This window comes from Rhinolophus sinicus, chromosome 8 (genome assembly GCF_057876585.1).
Source record: "Rhinolophus sinicus isolate RSI-liver-muscle chromosome 8, RSI-T2T, whole genome shotgun sequence".
NCBI classification, from domain to species: Eukaryota; Metazoa; Chordata; class Mammalia; order Chiroptera; family Rhinolophidae; genus Rhinolophus; species Rhinolophus sinicus.
Window position 1 is genome coordinate 4,219,171 of NC_142508.1, and position 22,729 is coordinate 4,241,899.

General features: G+C 56.8%; 1 protein-coding gene across 7 annotated transcripts; it reads right to left on the bottom strand.

Moving 5' to 3' along the window:
- Positions 1-156: 156 nt before the first annotated feature.
- On the bottom strand, positions 157-22,652 carry KRABD3 (KRAB domain containing 3). 7 transcript variants are annotated; one of them, XM_088799840.1, is made up of 19 exons: positions 22,522-22,652; positions 18,175-18,301; positions 17,616-17,729; positions 16,755-16,889; positions 15,923-16,183; positions 14,936-15,067; positions 14,546-14,728; positions 13,519-13,674; positions 12,645-12,860; positions 12,029-12,202; positions 11,401-11,574; positions 9,360-9,512; positions 8,687-8,869; positions 7,642-7,845; positions 7,425-7,556; positions 6,196-6,342; positions 5,519-5,680; positions 3,802-3,990; positions 3,190-3,355 (listed from the first exon to the last, which is right to left on the bottom strand). In XM_088799840.1, exons 1-19 carry the CDS (start codon positions 22,531-22,533, stop codon positions 3,336-3,338), a joined length of 2,874 nt encoding a protein of 957 aa, XP_088655966.1. In that variant the 5' UTR covers positions 22,534-22,652; the 3' UTR covers positions 3,190-3,335. The 7 variants fall into 7 exon arrangements, with proteins under 7 accessions (XP_074171268.2, XP_088655964.1, XP_088655962.1 ...); XM_074315167.2 differs by having other exon boundaries at positions 157-3,990; positions 16,755-16,883; XM_088799838.1 differs by having other exon boundaries at positions 157-3,990; positions 6,196-6,294; positions 12,645-12,848.
- Positions 22,653-22,729: the final 77 nt, after the last annotated feature.

Below are 22,729 nucleotides of genomic sequence, written 5' to 3' on the forward strand. Positions count from 1 at the left end.
CTTTTCCTTTTAGTTCTTTGTGGAAGCCGGTCGAGGGAAAATGGTTAAAAACAAACAAGACCCCCAACACTGTCAATACACCAAAGCAGGGAAGAAGGGAAAAACCCCAGAACAAGTGGGACAAACATAAGCACAAAATAAGAAGGTATACTCAAATCCAAAAGTCAGTAATTTTATTACGTGTAAATGGATTAAGGGCTCTAAGTGAGGAACAAATAATTTTGTCAAACTGAATTAAGATATAAAATCCAACTGTAGACTGTTTATAGAAGCCACAGCTAAAACACAAAGACACAAAAAGGTCTCACGCCTGGTCTGCCAGTGAACCAAGCTCCTTTAGGAGGCAGCAAGTGACATCATGGGGTGTCGTCATAGGCAGTGGATTGTGGTCCCTGCACCTCCCACCCCCATTGCGGCCTCTTCCATTCCACCCTCGTTCCAGACCTCAGGGGTGGGCTGGAGACCGTGCAGAGTCCACTCTGATTTCGATCAGTTGCACAGGAACCTTCTGTTTCCTGTCTTACAGTGGCCTCAGGCTGGCAGGTGGCAGATGGAACACTTGGAGGACCTCTGATGGAAGGAGGGGAGGTCTGCCAGAAGCCGTCCTCCAGGCTGCTTCCCAGGATGGTGACAGGCAGAGCTAGAGCCTTTTCTGTCCCCTACCTCCAGACCCCTGGAATTCCTGAGTTCAAAAAGGTCCCTCAGTTTCTCCCACCAAAGTGACATTTTCTCATAAAGTAGGTGAACACACTACCAGTGTCGTAAACTGCATACAGAGTTTTCACCAAATCAGTGATTCTAGGCAACTTTTTAGTTAACAATTGTAAAAAAATTTTTGTTTTGTGTGGCAAAGCAACCAGTGGACCCGTGGGACAAACAGCTGCAGAATGACGCTTCTTACCACTCATTTTATTACTTACTTTCCACTTTTTTTATTTTTAAAGATCTGAACGTCCTGCCCTGGGCTGACTCCAAGTATCTTCGTCCACCATAGCAGGATGGTTAGTTGTGCCCAGCAGGGGAGGTAATGTATCAGGGCTGCAGAGCACAATGGAAGGTCCAGCGCCCTTCCCGGCTCTGCCAGTGAAATGCTGTGCAACCATGAGCAAGTTACACTGAGACGATCTGTTCTCATGCCTGCTGCACAGGGTTTGCGTGAGAGCTGGTGTTTGTGAAATTCACACCACCAAACCTTAAAACGCCAAACGTAGATGGCGGACCACCTCCCACTACCCTTCTTGAAAAGGGTGAGAGGAGAAAATGGAGGCTGGCCAGGCAGGATGGAAGGAGGGCCCAGCGGGGGTGAACAGAACTCTCCTCACTGCCAGGGCCTTGCCCGCCAGCACTGAGGCACAGGGGGAGGTCCCGCCTTCCTTTTCCTCCTGCCAGTCCGTGTCCGACCCTGTCTACTGGATCTAAGATGTGTCGTGCTGCTCCCTGCACAGCTTTAAAAGGAGCTGGACTCATCTCCCTGAGGTCTTGAGCGGAAAGTCTAGAACTTTTCTGTTATTCTTTATCGAGTACGGCTCGCTGTGCAGACTGCTTACTTGAAAACATTTTAATGTGTCCCCCCACCCTGCCTGCTGTAACAAGTCTGTCTCTCTGGCCTCTCCCCTCCATCCTGCTGCTTCCATGGGGGCAACAGAGAGCACAGGCCAGGCCCTGTGTATCCTGTGACCCGAGTTTTAGGGGTGCACCAGGCACACCAGCCACAAGGTGCTGCTGGTGCAGTCACGTGGCTCCAGCCCCTTCTGGGCCCCAAGTTAGCTGGGCCTCAGCACTGGCACCCCAGGTTTCCTGACAGCAGACATGACTGTGCCAGCCCATGCCAGGCCTGTCCTCCTTGGGTGACACATGTCCACAGACAGTTCCAGAAGACTCCTCAAATCAAATGAGGACCCAGGTGAGAACATAGTTTTTGGGGAAATATCTGACCCTGGGGAGGGAAACGAGGTGGGTAAGTGGCAGGCCCAGTATACCGCCACATGCCACCTGAGGGGTGGGGCCCAGAGCAAGCCATGCTGGCCTAGAGACACCCTGGTTATGCTTTCTTCTCCCAAGATGAAACCAAGACTGGTCCAGTCCCTTACATGTGTCATGCGTTGAACTGTGCCTCCCAAAATTCATGTTGAAGCCCTAACTCCCAGGACCTCAGAATGTGACCTGATTTGGAGACAGGGTCTTTAAAGAGGTCATCAAGTTAAAATGAGGGCATTAGGATGGGCCCTAGTCCAGTACAACTGGTGTCCTTATACAAAGGGGACACTGAGACACGCATACAGGGAGAGTGCCACGTGAACACCAACAAGCCAAGGAGAGGGCCTGGGACAGACTCCCTCACAGCCTCAGCAGGTACCCATCCTGCTGACACCTGGCTCTTGGACTTCCGGCATCCAGAACTGTGAGTGGAGTCTGTTGTTTAAGCTGCCCATTCTGTGGCACTTGGTTATGGCAGCCCCGGGAAACAATATGTGTGCCACTCTTTCCCAGAGTCACCTGGGAAGTCTGTCCTGTAGCCAGCCTTCCCCAGCCCTTTGGGAGACTGCTGAGGTCTCTCGAGTGTCGGGAGGGCAGGCAGCTAAAACATCGTGTCCCCAGTAGTGATAACAAACCAATCAGCCATGTCCTGCTGTGGACCCACCGAGCCTTTTCTGTGGAGCCAAGGACCTTTCCTCAGCAACCAAGTCCTTTAATTTGAGAAGCCACATGGGAAAATCCAGCCTAGATCAAGGGGCAGAGTTCTCCCCAAATGAAATCTATGCCCGTATTTACCAGGAAGGCGAGAGCCTCACCCTCTCAGCACTGAGATCAGGAAGGGCAGGTATCAGCGAGACGGGCTTTCGGGGGGCCTCTGCAGCCGCTCAGGGTGCTCTGGGCACATGTGCTGTGCACATGCGTGTATGTCACCACCCGCCTGCGAGCTTTGGCAGTTCTGGTGGGACAGATGGGAGGGGAACCTGAGCCAAGGAGGCAGAGGCATGGCTGAGGAATGCACCCCAAACGGAGGCCCCCGTGAACAAACAGCATCCTGGAGTCTGGGGTGGTCAGGCCAAGGGGGGCCTGACCTTCATGGCCCAGAAATGGGGAAGGTTCGGCTGGAGTGAGGTAAAGGGGCAGGCCAACCCCTAGGAGTGGCAGCTGGGGGCAGGGCTTTCTTAGCAGGACTGAGCTGATGAAGGCAGTCAGGGGCACCCCATCTCAGGTCCCTATGTTCCCCATCCCACAGTTCCACCTTGAGTGCTCTCTGGACCCCTGCCAACAGGCCATTTGGATCCTTGGGCCAGTTTCGGGTCCCGGTTGGTGCAGCTGCTGCAGCCGGTGGCTCTGCGTCTGCACTAGTGGCAGGAGAGGCCATCTGGGGGGGAAAGGCAGCAGGCACTGAAGGGGGTGGGGGGCTCTGGTGGCCCCCCGTGTGTCCAAGCGGGGGATGCACAGTCAGCATTGCTCGGCTGCATGCCGAGTATGGGGGCTGCTGGGAAGGGCTGGAGCCGGACCCAGAAGGTTCTGCCAGGTGGGCGTCTGGAGACAACTGAGGCCCCAGATGGGGTGTCCCGTGGGAGAGGCCTGAGGTGCCACCAGCCCTGCAGCCTTCTGCCTGGCCTCTTAGGATCTTTGGTTTCAGCCTAGTGGGGCCCTTCTGTCTCCGGTAGGGCAGGTGTCTATTAGCAGGGTCAGGAGCCCAGTGAGGTCCCCGGGGGAGGGCCCGTGGCCAGGAAGCCTGGCCTTTTGACCCAGCGCCCCACGGGCGCCTCCCTAGCCGATGCACCTGTGTCCTCATGGTAGCCACTTCCTGAGACAGACCTGCCAGGGCCATGGCGAGCTGGTCCAACTTCTCTGAGAGGGTGGCACTGAGGCTGTGGAGCTCCTGCTGCAGAGAATTGCCACAGGGGCACGGTGGCCGTGGGGAGGCAGGTGGCAAAGCCGGAAGGGCAGCGGCAGCGGGGGGCGGCCCAGGCAGGCCTCTGGGAAGCGGCTTTGTTTCGGTCCTGGCTAGAAGCAGAGCAGGGATGTGGGGTGAGAGTTCTCAGGCTATCAGCACCTTTCTCTCCCTTCAGGGGTACCCTGACATAGCCTACTTAGCAGCCTGCCCGACTAGGGCCTGGCCTTCGAGGGGAAGGAAGTCACTCAGGCTTGAGACTATCTACGACATGCTCATGACATCGAAACTGGCCACATCTCCTGGCTGGTCCCCAAACTCACGGACAGGATAAACCACAGATTGGGTTTCCATGGTAACCAAGCTTTCCCACCTTCCAGGAGAAGGCTCAACGGGTTTGTTGTGCCACCTTGGGGATCAAAGGGTGCCAGAGGGCATGTAACGGTGCCCTAGGGAGTCAGTGGGCAGGGCCTAGAGAAGCCTCAGCAGACAGCACGAGGCCAAGGCCATGGGCAGCATCTGAAAGAGGGCCCAGGAGGGCCAGGCCAACCTGGGGGTGACCAGGGTCCACGTCAGTACCCAGTGGGATTGGTCATAAGCAAACCACAAGGGTTCCCCCTCTCCTGACCTTCACCCTCCCTATTCAGAAGTTTCAGATTCATCCGGTCTTAAGTCTTAAATTACTTTTTTAAAAATCACCAAATCCTTCACCCTATTCCCTTGGAACCAGTACCACCCCAGGCACACGTCACAAGAAAGCCCTGTTACCACCTCGGACTGGTGGGGCAGACCTGCTCTGCCACTGTCCCTTTGAGTCCCAGCCTCTTGTCAGTACCTCCAGGGTATCAAGCAGACTGGAGTGGCCGAAGGACACCACTGCTGCCTGGTCAAGTTCTTGAAGAAGGATCTGAGCTAAGGGCGAGCAATACTGCCACTGTCACAGGTATCCTTCTATGTGAGGGAGAGGCACGGGCCTGCCAGCCTCGGGCCAGAGCAGCGCTTAAAGACACAGCTGCACCTTGAGCGAAGCCCAACCTGCGAGCCAGTGATGGAGCCGCCACAGACCACTTTGAGTCTAGTGCGAGGATCTTGGGGCACATCCTAGTGAGCCGGGAGACCGAGCCTCACGCTCTCCCCGTGTCTCTAAGTGCTTTAGAGAGGAGCTTCCTCGGCGTCAGGTGTGATGTGGAACATCTCCCATCACTCGGGATGCCCGTGGCCAGGTCACTCCCTGTGACGACCTCAGTTTCCTCATCTATTCCCTAAATACCTCTCAGACTCCAAGTGTTGGTTCTGGGTATATCTATTCTGGTACGAGTCTCAATATCTGTTTTGCCTCTAAAAGGTATCTGTGCTTTTATGAAAAAGCCAGCTATTTCTGTAAGAAAACACTGAACTGAAAAAAGCAACCTGAAGTTGAGTTCAAGGTGAGACTCTTCCTGCCTCTGACCCAAACAAATGCAGAAGGTTAAGAAAAACGTTCCCCCAGCTGTGACCTGGGCTGCTGGCCAGGCTGCTCTGCGGGAAGGGGCTGACCAGCGGGAAGGGGGGTGGGCGGCTGTACACCTGCTGATCCCCTGCTCGGCCCTGTGCCTGCACGGCTCCTGATCACTTGAGGGGGTGGGGGAGCCCCCAGCTCACCTGAATCACTTGGTCCTCCGTGTCCAGGGCCCAGGCCCCCGGATTCTTCACTCACCCTGGGCTTCCAGGCTGGGGGCCCAGGTTCGGATCCAGGAGGCTGGCAGGGCCCCAGCCTGGGCCCTTTCTCCGGCCGCAGGGCAGGGCCGGGACTCCCAACTGTCTCTGCAGAAAGCACAGGGTGCTTGGGGTGTAGACGCATATTGTTTTGATAGAGCCCTTCTGACATGGGGATATTTGGACATGACCTAAAAAATATCAAACTTCCGACTTTCAAATAATGGTTGAATGAGATGCCAGGTGGATACACTTGGCCCGTCAGGTAGCCCAACTCTGGTCAAATAGCCTGTTGGAGCCTGTGTGACAAGGGGACTGGATTATCTGGAGGCATGACGCCTCTGGCTCTACTGGGGGTGGGGCCCGGGACAGCGGGTGGAGAGGGCCAAGATCTGCAGGTCCCCCCACAGTGAGGCTCCTCCAGGGCTGTGCCAGGGGTGCCCTGTGGGCCATGGGAGACTGCATGGCCATGCCGGCCCACTCTGCCTTCCTGCCAGCCCAGCCTCGCCAGACAGTGAGGACGCTGAGGACAGCCTGGGCCTGTACAGAGGTGAGGTCAGCATGGGGCTACCTGCCTGAGTTCACGGGGAGCCGCCTTCGCCGCCCGATCACCCCACCCCTACCTCCTTGGGTGGTGCCCAGGCCAGGCCGGCCTGGGGTCTCCACGCACGCATCTCTCCGGGGCGACTGGGACATGCCCTCCATCTTCTCCTCCGCTTTTCCTGCCGGGTCGAGCACTGGGTCAGGCTTGGACTGAAAAGCGAGGTGGCCTGCGAGAGCGGGCAGCGTTTCCAGCTTTCTCGACAAGACAACCTCTCAGTTCTCCCAGGTGGAGGAATCTCACTTTTGACGCTGTTTTGTTTATTGCCAAATTTTAAAATGTATATTATGATCATTATATACACATACATATATGTACATGTAGTGTACGTCCCTGACATTCAGCTTTCCGATTGCGCGTGTGAGGCTGGCAGGAAAGCAGCCGACATTTAAGCTTTGGGTTGCTGAGGCATCCATTTCAAAAGACATCGTCTTAGAGAAACGAATTGCCTGCTGTATGACCCAGGTACTAGCAAAACAACCAGATAAAGAACCAGGCTGTCCCCTCTTCCCCATGAACGTCCCTCTTTCAGAAAGCCCTCGGTGAACTAGATAACTGACCGCTCAAGTGACCCCGCTTCTCCCTTCCCTGTGCCCTAATTCCCACTCTTGTGCTTTAAATTACCCAATAAAGAGTGAAGCCACCAAACCCTAGACACTCCGCCTTCAACCCTAAGAAAGACAGAGCTTTCTCTCTCTCTCTACAAGCCACAGCGAGCCTGCCCTGCCCTCCAGGAACTATGAGTAACAAATCCTGTTTCTCAAAGTTCCCTGATGGTTTTTGCTGAAGTGCGTCCTGTGATTATAAAAAGAGCCACAGGGCTGGCCCAGCCAAAACAATGGCAAGGTGAGGAAATGTCTGTGAGGCTCCCTCAGAAATAGGGCCGGGTGAGTGCCTCAGGCATTCCTAGCTGAGTCTCACTCATCACTGTGGATAGGCTGGGCCGACACAACAGTATATACAAGTATATACATTATTACCGTGTGTAATGTGTACACATCATACGTAACATTGTAACGTATGCATATTGAGTTTATTGCCAGGCTTTCTAATGAACACCCTTAGGGCCCCGTTCACCTCAATAGCCCCACTGTCTCTCCGGGGCACAGCTCATTGCACGAGGAACTTAAGCATGACAAGAGTAGAGAACTTTCTGGCAAGTCAGGCAAAGTGACTAGTAGGACTCAGAGAACTGAGTCTCTGGACTTGTGGCCCCCGGGGACATGCCCCTCTCCGGAGACCCAGGCTCACCTGCACTGAGGCTGAAGTGGTCCCTGGGCTCTGCTTTCCCTGGGCCTTCACCAGTGCTGCTGCCAGCGGGGGTGCCACCAGAGCGTGGGGACGGAGGGCCAGGACCCTTGCTGCTGGGAAGAGGGTCCCTCTCTGCGTCACAAACAAAGCTGGTGTCAGGGCCAAGGCCCCCGCCCGGGGCAGAGCTCCCTGCCTTCTTGTCTCCCCACAAGCTTACCCTGCAGAAACGCCTGCCAGAGCTTAGGCTCCAGCCTCAGGTCTTCTTCTGAGCTGCTAAAGCTGGAGCTGGAGCTGGAGCCAGAACTGGGGCTGGGGCCGGGGCTGGGGCTGGCCAGGCAGGCAAAGCGCAGGGGCCTCCCCGGCAAGATCCCTTTCAGAGAGTTCTCCAGGCAGTGGAGTGGGGAGGGCATAGTGGCTGCACCTGGGCAAATGACAACAAAAGGACCTCCTGTCTGTCAGCCTGATGACGGGCAAGTGGACCCTCTGCCTTAAGTAACAGGCACGCAGACCTGGGCCCCTTCCAGCCCAGCCAGTGGCCCTAGACAAGCTCTGGTGGACCTGAGCCGCTTCCTCTCTGGCTACGAACGGTGGAGAGAAGTGAAGCCAGAGCCTGGCCAGGTCCCCAGCCCCTCTGGAAAGCCAGCTGGGGAACTTTCCAGAAGTCTCCAGGCCCTGAAAGCCTTAGTAGTGGGTTCTAGCCAGGCCCCGGGTCTTAGGAGCCGGGGAGCCCCTCCTCCTCGCACTCACTCAGGACCAGCCGTCCAAGAGCAGAAACTCAGGTCTGGCCATAGGAGGCCCCACGCTCTCACCTGGAGGGAGGGAGTCCTAGAAATGCAATATCTATTCACAGAAGTCCGAGCCTACCACGACTTTAGCAGGTCCAGGAAGGAATTCTGCTGTGAGTTAAACTAAGTGGCAATCGCAGCAGCAGGACTCCCTCTTCACGCCCAGGTACCCGCTACAATAAACAACCAGTCTCTCCCCTGGAGAAACCCAGTGGCCAGGTAAAAACAGTACACTTTTAGCACTTTGGGCCACTTTGTCTGCTTTTAGCACACCTCCGAGTGCCCTGGCAGCAGTCTTTGGGGAACGTGCCTGTGCAGCTAGCAGAGTGGCACACAGGTCAAGTGCTCCAGTTGGCAGTCTGGGCAATGGGCGTAAGGCAGGGGAGAAGGAGAGGGATGGGAAAATCGATTCCCTCATCAGAGACTTTATTTGGAGGGAAAACATGTCAGAAGTGCAGGGGGCAGACGTCCGCTCACCTTCCTGGAGCCATCTCCACGGGCCTGGCCTGGTGGCCACAGGGTCTCTGAGCCCTTGCTGGCAGCAGGCAGGGACACTGCTAGAGGCGAGCACTTGGGGGCTGGCCGGCCGCAGGCTCCTGGTGGGCACGTCCCCCCCACGCCGTCCCAGATGGACTGGTTCACAGGCCTCGCCCCTCCGTCCTGTTTGAATGAGAGGTCAAGAGGCCTGTCAGCCCTGCAGGGCCCTGTTGGTGCTGAGGAAAGAAGTCAGTGGACAGAGAACAACTCTGCCATCGTGGATGCTCGGGCACATGAGCTCCGGGTGTGGGACACACTCCAGCCCTGCAGATGCTCCCAGAGGCCCCCATACCCCCCAGGATCTCTTCAGATCCAGCAGCCTAGACTCCTGGGAGCCCCACAGCTCAGCCACTGTGCCAGACAGCGAGGCACATGGGGCTGATATAGCCAGGATCAAAAGACACTCCACTGCCAAGGCCGTCGCTCAGGTCTGGACTCGAGCAGCAGAGGGCCCTGCCCTGATTCCACCCACTGCTCTGCCTGGGTTGTTTACAGGGCATCTTGTCATCTCAGGGTGGATGTGAGCCCGCCCGGGGCTGGGAGAGGCAGTGCCCGGGGCACCAGCTCACGAGTGCCTTTCCTACTCCCAGACACCTGGGCAGCTGTACTTTACCTTCCTTGTCTGCCGTCCAGTTTTTGGGCTCTGCTCTCCGTGGCACCCTGTCCCCTGCCGAGGACCAGGACCAGGCAGGCTGTGACCTGGGCACAGGTATCTCTCGGAGACAGTTCTCCAGGCCCTGGAGTGGGGAACTTCCCACGGGGCCTCCTGTGAAAACCCAATATTCGCAATCTTAGACGGTCAGAGGTTGGTTTCTGTGAACCCTCGGGGCCGTGCCTGTGCCCTGTGTCCAGGGCAGCTGGGCCCATGGGAGGAGGCACTGTCACAGCAGTTCGGGGCACCCGGACAGAGACCTGGCCCCAAGCACGTATCAGTCCTGGCTGGGGGCGGCCCTGCTCGCGCTGGGCCAACCTGTCTCAGCCGCCTGCATGGAAGCCTGGTCAGCGGTGAGAGACTGGCCGCAGGCACGCTGGCAGGACAACCAGCTCCACCCTTGTGAGGGGCGCCGCCACCCGGCCTCGCCCCCAGGACGGCTCTGGGGATGGAACGTCGCTGGGCTGCCCTCACTACTCCAAGAGGGGATACACTCAAGGCGCCCACGACTCTGGGCATGATGGGGTGGGTTGAAGAAGACCAACACTAATGCCGTTCAATTAGGAAGAAAAACCAAACAAATTGCAAAAATCATGTTGCTAGTGACAGAGAGCTATGGAAGCAACGGGAACCAGGTGAGCTGACATTCTAGAGAGGGACGAGCTCCTCTATGTGAGCTGACAGCTTTCGCCGTGATCTTTCCTGAGGGTGTTAGCTGATGCCAGATCAGGCAGAGCGAGAAGAGAAACCACCAGATATCTGGCTGTCACGTGGGGCTGCAACGGCCTAGTGACAATTATCAGAACCCCCAATGCGGGCTTCCCCACGGGACACTGCTGAGTTCTAGGGCAACAGAGGGAGCTGGGCTGGAAGCTTCTAAAAGGCGGTATGAAATCCACAGTGTGGGCTACTTAGAAAACAAGTTCTGTCAGCAGAGGCTGCGTGGAAAAGAAACGTGCTGACGCCTCCCACACAAGACCATGCAGCTGCTGAAAAGCAGGGAGAGCTGCTAGTGTGCAAGGAGTATCCAGACAAAATACAGGAAGATGCCAAAGGTAAGTGTTAGGGTAGAAAACGTGGTGGAGAAGCCGTGTGTAGAACGCTACCGTTTGTGAGCGAACAGGAAGCTTGGCCACGTGCAGAATGTCTCTGAAGGGGAAAGAACTCAGCGAGGACAACAGGTGCTAGAGGGCAGGGGAAGGAGGCAGACGTCACCACTCTGACAACCTTTTGTGGCTTTAGAACAAGACCACATGACTGCATTACCTGTGCAAGACTAAACATTAAGAAACAGGCTGCCTTTTAGGAGGAAAGAGCTCCCACAGCAAGTGGTTGAGCGCTGGTAGGGTGCAGGGATGCAGGCCGCATGCACACAGAAGGGCCCCAGTCCTGTCCTGTGGGCCCCGACTGGCCCGTGCAGAGTCCCAGCTGAGCTCTAGGCCTTTCCACTGTTAATGGATGAGGCCAGGATACAGAGGGGAGCCCTGGGGGCCAGGGTCTGCGGACAAGGCAGACCAACAGCACTTGGATTATTCAGGAGGGAAAAAAAGGTTGAGAGGGACACTGGAAACCCCTGCACATTTCCAAAGAGGTGACAGCTCACCATGGACACCTCTCCCTGGGGAGACACAGGTCGCCACATGCACTCTTTAAAGTGGTCCTGCATGAACCTCATGATGCTTTTTCTTCAGTCACAGGTAAGTCTGATACCACAGGCACTTACTTCTTTGTGGCTGGGATAAGGAACAATTTGAAGCTAAAGGGGACCCTTTTCATTTTTTAAGAGATCTTAAATGTTGTCCTGCCCCTTCTGAGCCAACTCGCTAAAACAGACCCCCCGCCCCCCCCAAAAAAACAAGTCCCATGTCTCTTCTGCTTGGGCACCCCAGCTCTGCAGCCAGCGCTGAGCAGGCCACACTCGGGTGGGTGGGACTTGACAGTGGCGGGGGTTCCTCCTATCCTTCCTTAGGATCGACCCCCAGGCTCAGGCCGGCCAGCTCACCTTTTCCACGCCAGCGCCCCTGGCTGCCCTCAGGGCTCTGGAAATCTAGGTCCCCATCAGTACTGCTGGACGAGGAGAAGCTGGTGGGGGTGCCATGGGGTCCTGGAGGGAGGGCAGGGCTGTCTCTCACAAAGCCCTGCAGGCCCAGAGCCAGAAGAGGCCCCACGGTCACTTCTGCAGGAAACAGCACAGCTGGAATCATGGGAAAGCCACAGGAGAAGAGGCCCCTTGGGCCCTGAGCTGTGGGAAGGTGCCCAGGAGTCCTGCCCCAAGGGATCTCCCATGGGGGTCTCCCATTTCGGTGAGGGTGCTCACAGTGCTGATTAAAATTACCACAGCATAGTAATCCACAGGAACCCCACCATTGGTCGGGGGGGGGGGGGCTAGAGAGTAAGAGCTCTGAGAGAAGGCAGTGGGCCGGGAGAGTTTAAGAGGCCTCCACCAAATTCGGAGCTGTTTAGGGGCAGGCATAAAAGAGGGGGAGGGTTGGGGCGGGGGGGGGGGGTAAGGAGAACATGAGCTGCAAGAGGCCCAGGATGAGGCGAGGGGGACAGAACAGAGCTTTCTACCCCCCGCTGTGAGCTGGGACAGACGCCACCCCCAGCCCACGGCCCACGGCCCCGTCTACCTTGACTGCGTGATCCGCGGGGCTGCAGCTCGGGTCTCTGAGACCCGGGGTCTCCAAGCTGGGGGCTCCGGAACCAAGAGGTGGCCAGCGGCTGGGGAGGTAACGACCCACTCAGGGGAATGCCCTTCAGACAGGCCTCCAGGGCTTCCAGAGGTGAGCTCGAGGCACTGCCGGCTGGGACAGGGGAGATGGCCCTATCACCACCTCTGGCAGGTCCCCCGGCCTGGCCCCAGGCTGGCTGTCCTGCCCGCCCTCTGCAGGGGTGATGAATCCTCCACCAGGTGTGGGAGCCTGTCACGCAGGACACCCTTCTGTGGGGGACTTTGGTCTGCTCTGTTGCTACAGAGGGAACGACATGAACGGTACCCCCAGGCTCTGGGGTGGGGTGGAGCGATCCACATATGCAGTAGCCAGCTCCCTGACAGTTAGGAAATCTCTGCAAATGAAGGTCCTTACAGTGGAAGCCTTCTGGGGCAAAGGCTGAATTAAGGAGGACGTGGATTAAAGGAGGGGATTCATTGCTTGAGAACGGCCAGGGCCTTCCCCTGTGGGTGGACAGAACCTTGTCACCGGGCTGGGAACCCCATCAGGACTCAGGCAGATACCCAGGCCTCACCTTGAGCTGTGGGGCCCCAGCTGGGCATTCGGACCCCACTGGTGTCTCCGTCACCCCCCAGGCTGCCGGTGGGAGAGGGGCTGTGGGTCCGTTTGCCGAGCTGACAGGATGCAGGCACTGGGGGGCTCTGGGCCCAGCCATCCTCCATCTTCACCACAGCACCAGGACCAGGGCAGGGCGGAGATGTCTGGAGGGGTCTGGGCCCTGTGGGAAGCCCTCCATGAGGCCGTTACAGGGTTAGGACGGGGCTTTCATGGCCCCTGATCTCCACGGCAGTCTCCGCTCTGAGAGAATCACTGCTCAGTCACCCACAGATGGAACAACTCACACTCTGCATCCCAAGCCCAGACCCCCTACGGGGTACCTCCAAAGGTTTCTACTGAGGGTGCCAAATCAGCTGTCCCCAGACAGCACCCAATCAGGGCCTTTCCTCCAAGGCTAGCACATCTGTCTCAATTTGACTTTCTCAATGTTCTGAGAAGCCACCAAGCACTGGTGAGCTAGTGCGTGGAAACACTACTCCACCTGACACGGATGAGAACCCCCACATCAAAATTAGGCCCTCACTGTCGACTGGGCTGGAGCTGTCTTCTGCTCTCGGTTTCTCCCTCCCTACCATCTCTTCCTTCCCTCTGGATCTCTTGGCTCTTGGCTCCTATTCTAAGAGCCAAACTGGACAATTACCACAGACTGACAAAGCACCTGTGTGACCAGCTCCATTTACGTAGCCAGACGCCCGCTACCTGGCTACTCTGAACTACATGCCGATGTGTGGCCTGAGTGTCTTACTATAGAGGGTTACGGACAGCCTGCTTGGAACAGAGGAAGGATGGCGGACGTCCAGGGCCCTCCCAGCCCAGCCAGTGACCTTTACCTCCAGAATTCCTTTTCCAGGCTCCTGGATCCTTCTGTAGTCGTGGGTCCCCTGATCCTGAGGGGCTGGGGCGCGTGTCCCGGGCTGTTGGGATGTCCTTCAGACAGTTCAGCAGACCCTGGAGGGGACAGTCCCCAGATGCTGCCTCTGTTTTCACTACAGGAAAAAGCAACACATTTTCACCCTGAGCCCCGTGTCCTCAGTCTTCGTGACAAACAAGTGGACAATCCAGGCAAGCAGTTAAAAGGGTTCCGGGTCAGAGATCTGGAGGTGTGAGTCGTCGGTATCTCATCTAGTCTGGCGCAGGCCACTGTCTTCTTGGTGGCAGGTTTACAAACGCCTGTCTGCGTACCTCCCAGAACTGGACGGAGAAAGGAGGCAAGGTGTGAAAACGCACCATAAAGTCACACGTGCTGCGACTCCACGTACAAATGAAGGAGTGGGCTGACGGGTGCCTACTCGTAGATGGCTCTCTGAGCCCCAAACGGGACTTACCTTAGAGGAGGAGCAAGCCTTTTGCAAACATACACATAAGCACATTACTGTACCTAAGCCTCACACAGCCCTTAGGTGGGAACTTTTACAGATGGGGAAACTGAGGCTCTAAGGCTTCCGGAGCCTTTCAGTCTGCACAGCTAACAGGTGTCGGACTGCAGGACACGCGCGTTTCTGCCCCCACCAGGCTGCCCTGTCCTTCAAGTCCACGCTAAGCGTCCCACTTAGTGTCAGCGTGAAGTGACACACACTCAGCACCTCCTCCCGAGACGTCCCATGTTAGGACGAGTAAAGAACACACAAGGACCCAGGGCAAGCTCTGTTTCGAGCTGTCTTCTAGTCGCTGCCCAAATGCTGTTCTCAGAGAGCCACCTGGCTCCAGGAATATGGTCCTGATGATACTAGAGAAGCCAGGTTGGGAAGGATCCTTCGGGAAGACAGTTGATCTATAGGGAAATAGCTAGAGAGAGGCAATGTGAGTTTCAGGGCTTCAGAAACCTTGGCCTGAGGAGACAGGTCTCCAGGAACTCACCTCCCCAGGGTGGGCTCCCAGGCCCCAGCGCCACCCTGCTTAGCTGTGATGCGCCCAGGCTGGGGACAGGAGGTGGTAAGCTCGGGGACGCGTCCGGCTGCTGGGGCCCAGGCACCAGGATTTCCTTCAGGCAGTTGATGAGCCCTTGCAAGGGGCTGTTCCCAGGAGAGGTTCCTGTGGGATCTGAATGATTGGCCAAGGTCAGTGCAGCCCTCATGGAGGCAGCTGCGGGACTTTCTGGGTGTCTGAAGTTTCCCACCCACGAAAATGGGATGGCGCCTGCCTTTCAGGTTGTCAGGAAGCCCAGATGGGAGAGCACATGACACAGCTCCATTTCCCTGTCCCGCTCAGCTCCAGGACAGGCCCCACTCAGGAAAGGCAGCCTCTCACCTGCCCCTGAGGTCCCTCGCTCCTGTTTTCTGTGGCTCTTCCTCCTGCCGGGGCTACAGGCGGGAGTGCTGTGCTCCCAGCCTGGGGCTCCAGGGTCTTCCTCCTCTGCAGGCCTCAGTGTGTTAGCAGTTCCTATAGCAGGAGAGACAGGATGGCCTGTCCAGCCCTAGCTCCTGACCCCGGGGAATTGCCCACACCTGTTACCCATCGAGGACAGGCCTCTCTAGCCCCAAATCCCTGGGGAGCAGCCAAGTCGTGGGAACCTGGACTTGTAGCAGAGCCAGCTCCTGCAAGGCTTGCTCCAGGAGTCTCTCTTGGGTAAGGTGGGGGAAGGGGGGTCCTTTCCTGTGTCCTCCTGGTGTTAACTGTAAATACCCACACTGTTCACTCCAAATACCTGGGACCCTCCCCCAACTCCAGCCTCTGACTTCGGCTCAGCAAGTGACGCCAACAGCCTTAACATGCAGGCCTCATGTTTCCCTCATGCTTCTCAAATGTGGGCACGTGGAACCCCAGAGCAAAGGTGCCAGACCACACCTGAAACCATAGGCTAAATAAGTATGTTTTCCAGGAATGCCAATTTTATTCCATCTTAACTTAAAATATTTTTAACAAACACAGATATTCAGACAAATGCAAAATAGTAAGAATTTTTAAAAATAAAGTGAGACCCCAGAGACATTCTCATGGCTACCCCTGCCCTCTGCTGCTCTAGGACTGCCTGGATGAGTAGGTCTGAGAATGACATCAGACGTGCACAGGGATGTCACCTGCCGATAGGCCTGCGTGTTAGGAACGGCCCCCGCTTAGGCAGGGCTGGTGAGGGGCCGCCCGGGGAACCGAGCATCCTGCCTCTTTATTCTACACACGGAGACCGAGCATTTGTGCTGCTCCCCAGGGAGCTTGTCCCCATTTAGCAAAGGGGGACACGGAGTCCTAGAGAAAATGAAGGGGCTCGGGGGCTGGTCCCCGCTGGGTGACACTCACTGATGGGGAGGGGGCTTCCTTGCCCCCTAGCTCCGGGTGAACCACTGCATGATGACCTGCCACTGGACATGGTGGCCAGGCTGGGCTGGCTGACGGGCGTGTCCGGAAGGCAGCTGAGCAGGCCTCGGAGCGGGCAAGTTTCTACTGCCACCGTTGATGTCGGGGAGGAGGGAGAGGACACCGGAAGTTGGCATTTAAGCCCTGAAGCAGGTAAAACGCCCCTAATGCTGTCCAATCCTGGTCCGTCCTTGTCGTGTGCCACTAAAAATGACCAGGATGTCAGTAAGCTCTGTGCTGTTACCCCTGGTCTCTGAAATGTCAATTCACAGCCACAGTCTTCTAAGATCCCTCCCACCCCCACTTTCTGTTTTATTTACCATCAACTGAGCGGACTCAAAGGAACCCTACAGACTGGGACTGGTGGGAACAGACCCCACCTGTCCCCCAAGGAGGTGAGGCCTGAGCTGAGAAGGGCGGGGGGAGGGTAAGAGGAGAGTGGTGAGGCGGGAAGCACAAAGGCTGAGAGGGCACCTTTGTCTAGAACGGCCACCCAGACGAGGCACAGCTTCCTCTTCCTCATTTACAGAACAGGGACCGGCCCCACCAGCCACGCAGGGCACAATGTGACAAGGGCCGCACGGGTGTGGAAGCCACTGCCTCACCAACTATGGATGTGCCCTCCGAGGGTAGGCACGCCCCTGGGCGTTTGTGAAACGGGGTGACTCTACCTAAGGTCTGGCAGCAGCCGAGTAGGCACACGGTGCACAGTACGGCCCACAGCTTGAACTTCACCCTGTGGACGGCAGAGAGGACACCCCACTGTCCGACTTACCCTCGGGGCTCACCCGCTCTCCGTCCAGGCTGGCTCCCCGGCTCTCGGGGCTGACTTCCCCAAACAGGAAGCCTGGAATCTCCTTTACCAGCTGTACGAGCGCGGTGAGGTGCAGGCTGTGCTGGGGCGCTCCTCCTGCCGGAGAGACACAGTGAACGCCCACGCCCTACACCTGCTCAGCACTCACACCTCCGTGTGTGTCTTCACACCAGCATCTCATATGATCCTCCTACCACAGGAGAAGCAGCAAAGGACAGACTGATGTCCAGGAGAGGACCTGGGCTCAGGCCGCAGACCTGCCCACGGGCACAGCCAGGGCTGGGGGCTGGGACCCTGGATAACTGGGCTCTTCTACACTTTGTCACCTATCACCTGTCACTTCTCTGAGGGGGACACCAAGGAGGGCTGCCTCGCCATCCTCTCCCACCGTCCGGGCCCTCCGCCTTTCCTGGCACCCCCTAATGTCCCAGCCTCGCCCAGGCTGGGCCCTTGGGCCACATCCACCATCTGAGGTCTCCGGGTGCTGGCCACGTGGCAGCACCTTCAGGAGCTGCAGGCTGGCTCTGCAGGGGTGCTGGCAGGAAGGGGGCCTGAAGAGGTGCTATTCCCCAAGGGCGATCCCAGGTTTCTTCTGAGCACATCACACAACGGGCAAGTGTACCAGGATCCCAGCCCAGAGGGACAAAGGGTGAAAGGTCAGGGAGGGGTGGGGAGTGTGGGGAGGTGGGGAGGGCTGAGATCAGTGTCCTCTGAGGAGTACAGCTGTGGGCTGAGGCCCACACAGTGAAAGGGACAAGAGTGAGTACACCTGGGCCCAGGCTGCCCAAAGGGGCCTGGCCTTGGTCTTCCAAGATGACTCACCTGGGGCACCTTCCCTAGGAGGCTCCCGTTCCTCGCCAGCATGGCTCCCACTCATGGCTCCACCAGGCTCCGTGGGAGATAGGAAAGCAGAGAGGGGGAGCAGCTCAGCTGTCCCTGGGAAAGAAAAGGATAGTCCCCCTGGAATGGAAGCTCGCCTCTGTCCCCCTCAGTACAACCATGCAGGCAGCCCCAGTGCCTGCACGTCCATGTTGATGCATGTATTCGTGTGACCACCTGAACCCCAAGAACCAGAGCATCAGAACCATGGAGAGCACCAGTGTTCGCCAGCGTTTTAGCACCCCCACCAAAGAGTATCCAGAACCCTAGCGCAGTCCATAGAAACAACAATGGCAGGAAAGGTCAGAGAGGCGCCCGGCGAAGCCGAGGCCCTTGGAATCCCACTTCAAATGGCGCTCCTTTCGTAGATGGAGACTCAGGCCTGGTGGGTGCCAGGGCGACTCTGGCCACGCCGGGTGCTGGACCCAGCCTCCCTTTCACTTTGCAGCCCAGGCACCTGCCACACCCCCCTGGAAAGGCCCCAGGGCTGCCAGCTCCTTACCCAGGGAGACGAGTGTCTCGTAGTTCTCCTGCATCACGTCCCTGTACAGCGCCCTCTGCCCCGCCCCCAGGAGCTGCCACTCCTCCTCAGAGAACCGCACAGCCAGGTCATGGAAGGCAATGGACACCTGTGGGCACAATCTCAGGGGAGTTGGCTGGTTCCATCCCAGCGAGGCCAGGTGTCACCAGGGAGCGCAAAGCAGCAAGCAAGGGGTGAGCGCCCGGCGAAGGAGTGGCAGGAATCTGCTCAAGAGACAGTGATGGGAGCCGACTGTGTCCCCAAAGAGATACGCTGAGGTCCTCACCCCAGTACCTGTGGCCTTATTTGGAAATAGGGTCATTACAGACGAAATCACTTAAAATGAGTTCATACTGGAGTAGAGTGGGTCCGTAACCCAGTATGACTTGCGTCTTGTAAGAAGAGAGACACATGGACACACAGGGTAGAGAAGGCCATGTGACAAGAGAGGCAGAGATGGAAGTGATGCAGTCACAAGCCTGAGGTTACCAGAAGCTGGGTAACTGAAACTACAAAAAGAAAAACCGCGGATAAGGGGGGACTACTGTATATTAAGGAACTGGCATATTCTGCTTTATCTGTCTGTCCTTTGTGAGTTTGGTTAGTTGACTCCTTGAGAACCATAACTTAAGGGTGTACTGCACCTGCAAAATAAGAGCTCCAGCCAAAACACACCCCCAGGAGGCCAGTGAGAAGAAGCAAGTCGGGATGGCCTTGGAGGCTCATTTCTTCTCCACCTCTGGTAGCTCAACACAGAGCTGGCGCAGCAGGTCCAAGTTAGGGCCAGAGACGAAAGAACATGCTGATAGCACGAACATTCTGAACTCTGGATGGTCTACCTGGCCACTTCCTGGACCAGGGATATGAGCTGCCCCCCTCTCTATGAAACAGGCCATGCTGTGAACGGTGGCCAGTCTGACACGTCCCGATCTGATGAGGAGAGCTGGGGATCGTGGGCACGGGGCTGCTCTCCCCAAGGACAGTGTCCCTGACACACCGTTATATGGGTACCAGGTGCACCGGCCACCCAGCCAGCCAGCCTCTCCCCGCTCCCTCCTCTAACTTTAACACCCACAGGTTGAAGGCACTCTGCCGGATGCTGAGTGAGATGTGTCACACACAGGCTCTGCTCTCAAGGGGCCCACAGAACAGCAGATGTGTGATCTTTACACATTTTGGGGGCACTTCAGATCTCTCCTTTGATTAACAAAACGGCCCTATGCTGCTCCAACACTTATCCTGTGCGAGGGGTGAAGGGTCTGAAGTGAGGGGGGCTGAAGCAGAGCGCCAAGCTGGCAGAGTCTAGATAGCCTCATGCCAAGTCTAGGGCTCAGGCCTTTGGATTGAGATTTGGGTGGCCCTTCTACCGTGCTTGACTCTGACTACAACCAATAAGACCGTAAATCTTAAGAAACCAAGCATCTAACATCCAATTTTTAAAAATGATTGTTACCCAGTAAAGTCTACAGGGCTAAACATGGGGGTATCTGTTTCAGACATTACCATCCCCAATAACCTCTTAATAAAAGCTGGATGTTTAAACAGATTTGTTTAAGGTGGTGATGGGGAGAGGGGGAAGAGTCCTGAGCACAGGAAATGCTCTGTAGTCACGGCTAAACTGCATGGCCCGGGCTGGAGCCCGGAACAGGGGAGTGAGGACCCAGCAGAGCCAGGGGTAGTTCTGCTGGAAAGCTCGTTCAAGTCAGCAGACAGAACCTTCATTTAGTAAACCAGGTGAAAACTACTCTGTATCCTCAGCTTCTCCCATCACGAGCTATTTACAACCTAACTGAGAAAAGAAAATAAAAGGGCCCAGAGGTTCAAAGTTCCCTTTTCATTAGGACTGATTTTCTACCTCATCCTAGATCTACTAAATCATGGTTAAGTTTTCAGGGCTTTCAGGGCCCAGAAACTGACATTTTCAAACTTCCCTTGTTTCTGACACTGCAGTCTAGTCACAGGCTAGAGACTGGGCAGAATCTGCCTGGTCCTCCTGGAAATGAAAAACATGCTGGTGAACAGGCCCTTGAAACAGGCTCAGCCCCTCTCCTCTCCCCAGGGCCAGCTGTCCAATATAATATGTCTGTGAACGAGAAAGCACACAAGTGCTGTGGACCTTTAAGAAGCAGTGAACGTCTCATGCTGACTTCCACCCGAACAGGGTGGCTATACAACTTCTACGGCAGTGCCTTCAGGAATGGGTGGGTGCCTACCACATTCCCAGAAGCTGGTCCTCTCGCTGGCCTGCTCGGCAGTTAAGAAGTTCTGGCCACACAGACAGGGTTAGAGCACAGGGGTTGGGGCTTGACCTCAGAATTCCAAGTCCTGCTTTGCTTCATGTTAGCTATGGAACCTCACCAAACTCATCTATAAAAGTGGGATCCGAATAACTTACATCACAGGGATGCTGTGAAGACTAAACAAACTAACACAGAACAAGTACCTGGAACAAATACTGGGATGTAGTAAGTGCTACGATTAGTATTACTGCAGCCAACTCTGTCTGCCTAACGTCCCTGCAGGTCACAGCCTGCCATCTGCAGCTACACAGAATGGGCTCTTCCCCACACACTCTTCCTGACCCTAGTGCCTCTTTATCTCCTGGCTAAATATACCCAGCTCTTCTAGACACCTGGAAGACATGGTTTCCAGGCCTTTCACCATCTCAGCCTCTAGACAAACTCTTCTATGACAAAGCTCTTATAAAATAGGAATGAAAACCGACTGTGGCCAGGGTAGGTGGTTCTGTCAGTAGCCTCCCTCTGCCCAGAAAAAGCAGAGGAAGGGTGAGGAGTGTGTGTGATGGAGTGAGCAACCATGAGTGTGAAAGCACACAGGCCACCAACACTCACCTTCAGGAGAGGGAAGCCCACCACTGGCTTGAAATCTGGGCCCACTGTCCTTCCCGGCTGCTATTTCACCCTCTTTGTAGCTCTCAGGCCACTCTCCCTCAACCAACAGCAGAAAAGCTTTCTGGGCTGATCCAGAATTGCTGTAACAGTGCAGCCTCCTGATTCACAGCTGCCACGCTGGTCCTCCTAAAACACTCATTCCGTGCCACTAGCCCAGCATGAAAACTGCAGCTTCAATGGCCATGGGACCTGTCCATCTTGCCTTGGTCCTTCCCAGCCTAGACCCATTCTCCCAGCATGCCTCCGGTTTGGGCTCTCAGATCAGACCTTGCACCCTGCGTCCCCCCACCTGTGGGTTGTGCTCACATGCCCCTGGGCTTTCGGGGATCAGACTGGACAGGAAGACAGGAGGCTCTCCCTGTTCCTCTCCATCTGATTGTGCCCGACTGCTCCCCAGGGCCACTCCTGGCCACCTGCTCCATGAAGCTACATACCCTCTGCCCACCCCAGAACTTCATATCTGAAAGATCAGTGGTCCAACCTCTCATTTTATAAATAAGGAAACTGTGGGATGAGGAGGCCCTAGCATGGGGCCAGTAGGCAATCTGAACAAGGGTGTTCTTGGGCTGCTTAACTGGACAGCCAGGGCTGCAAGGGAGGCTGCCCCAGCTCCCATGACGCCCAACTTACCTGGCTGCTCCTTCCTCCCAAGGGTGTGTGGGGCATTAAGGACACCAAGGTCCTGGCAGTGACTGCTCTGGCCTGGCCACAGCATGCCCCAACCCCTTCTCCCCCAACCATGAAGTGTACTGTTGCCTGAGGTTGGCCCAAGCGCATGAGCCACCCCAGTTACAGAACTGGCTCCCAGAAGAACATGTGGCAACTCCCCACTGGTATCATGGGGTTTTCCTAGCATCTTCACAGCCCTGAAAACAACTCGTCCAACTGTGCCCAGGCTACGGATGGGGCTCTCCCTTCACCTCTCGGAGCTACACACCTTTACATAGAGGATAAAACCTGGAAGTGGTGGGCATGGACCTAGTTCCATGTCTCCCTCCCACCCCGGCGGGGGGAGGGGGGTCCAGGATCCTACCAAGAATAAAAGAATCAGATTTATTAATTCTCCTGAGGCCTTCACGCCCACCGCTCCCAGGATAACTTATCATTCATTAAAAGAAGCCAAACCGAGGGAGGGTGATGCTTTACCGAAAGGACCGAGTTTCCAAAGACGAAGAGAGGTTCCTTGTGCGTGTGTACCGGTGGCAGGAAGTGGGGAGGGGTCGCGCGAGTACTGGACTCTCCGCACGAAATCTTGGGCACCCGGCGAGCCCGACCCCGCACACCCCGATCTCGAAGTTGGCGGGTCCCGGGCTCTTGCCTCGCCCCCGAGCACCGCGCCTTGCCCCACCGTGCAGGCCCGCCCGGTCGTGTGTCCCCTCCTTGTCCCTGGCTCACGGCCGTGCGCCGGCTCGCTTACCTGGCGCGCCATCCCGGGCGCAGTCTCGGCTCCCAGCTTCCGGCGCGGTCCCGAGCGCCTGCTGCCCCGCCCGCAGGCTGCGGCGAGACCCTCGCGCGCCGCTCCAGCGGAGGTCAGTGCGGCAGGAGGCGGGGCCGGAGGCGCGGGAGCGCGGGACCGGCGGGGATGACCGCGCCCGGGCCCGCCCTGCGCCTCGCAACCCGGGACG

Coding starts and splice junctions, on each gene's coding strand:
- KRABD3 (XM_074315166.2), bottom strand. Junction 7,557..7,641: donor CTGGCAGGCGTTTCTGCAGG/GTAAGCTTGTGG, acceptor TTTGTGACGCAG/AGAGGGACCCTCTTCCCAGC. Junction 5,681..6,195: donor CCTGGGCACCACCCAAGGAG/GTAGGGGTGGGG, acceptor TGCTTTCTGCAG/AGACAGTTGGGAGTCCCGGC.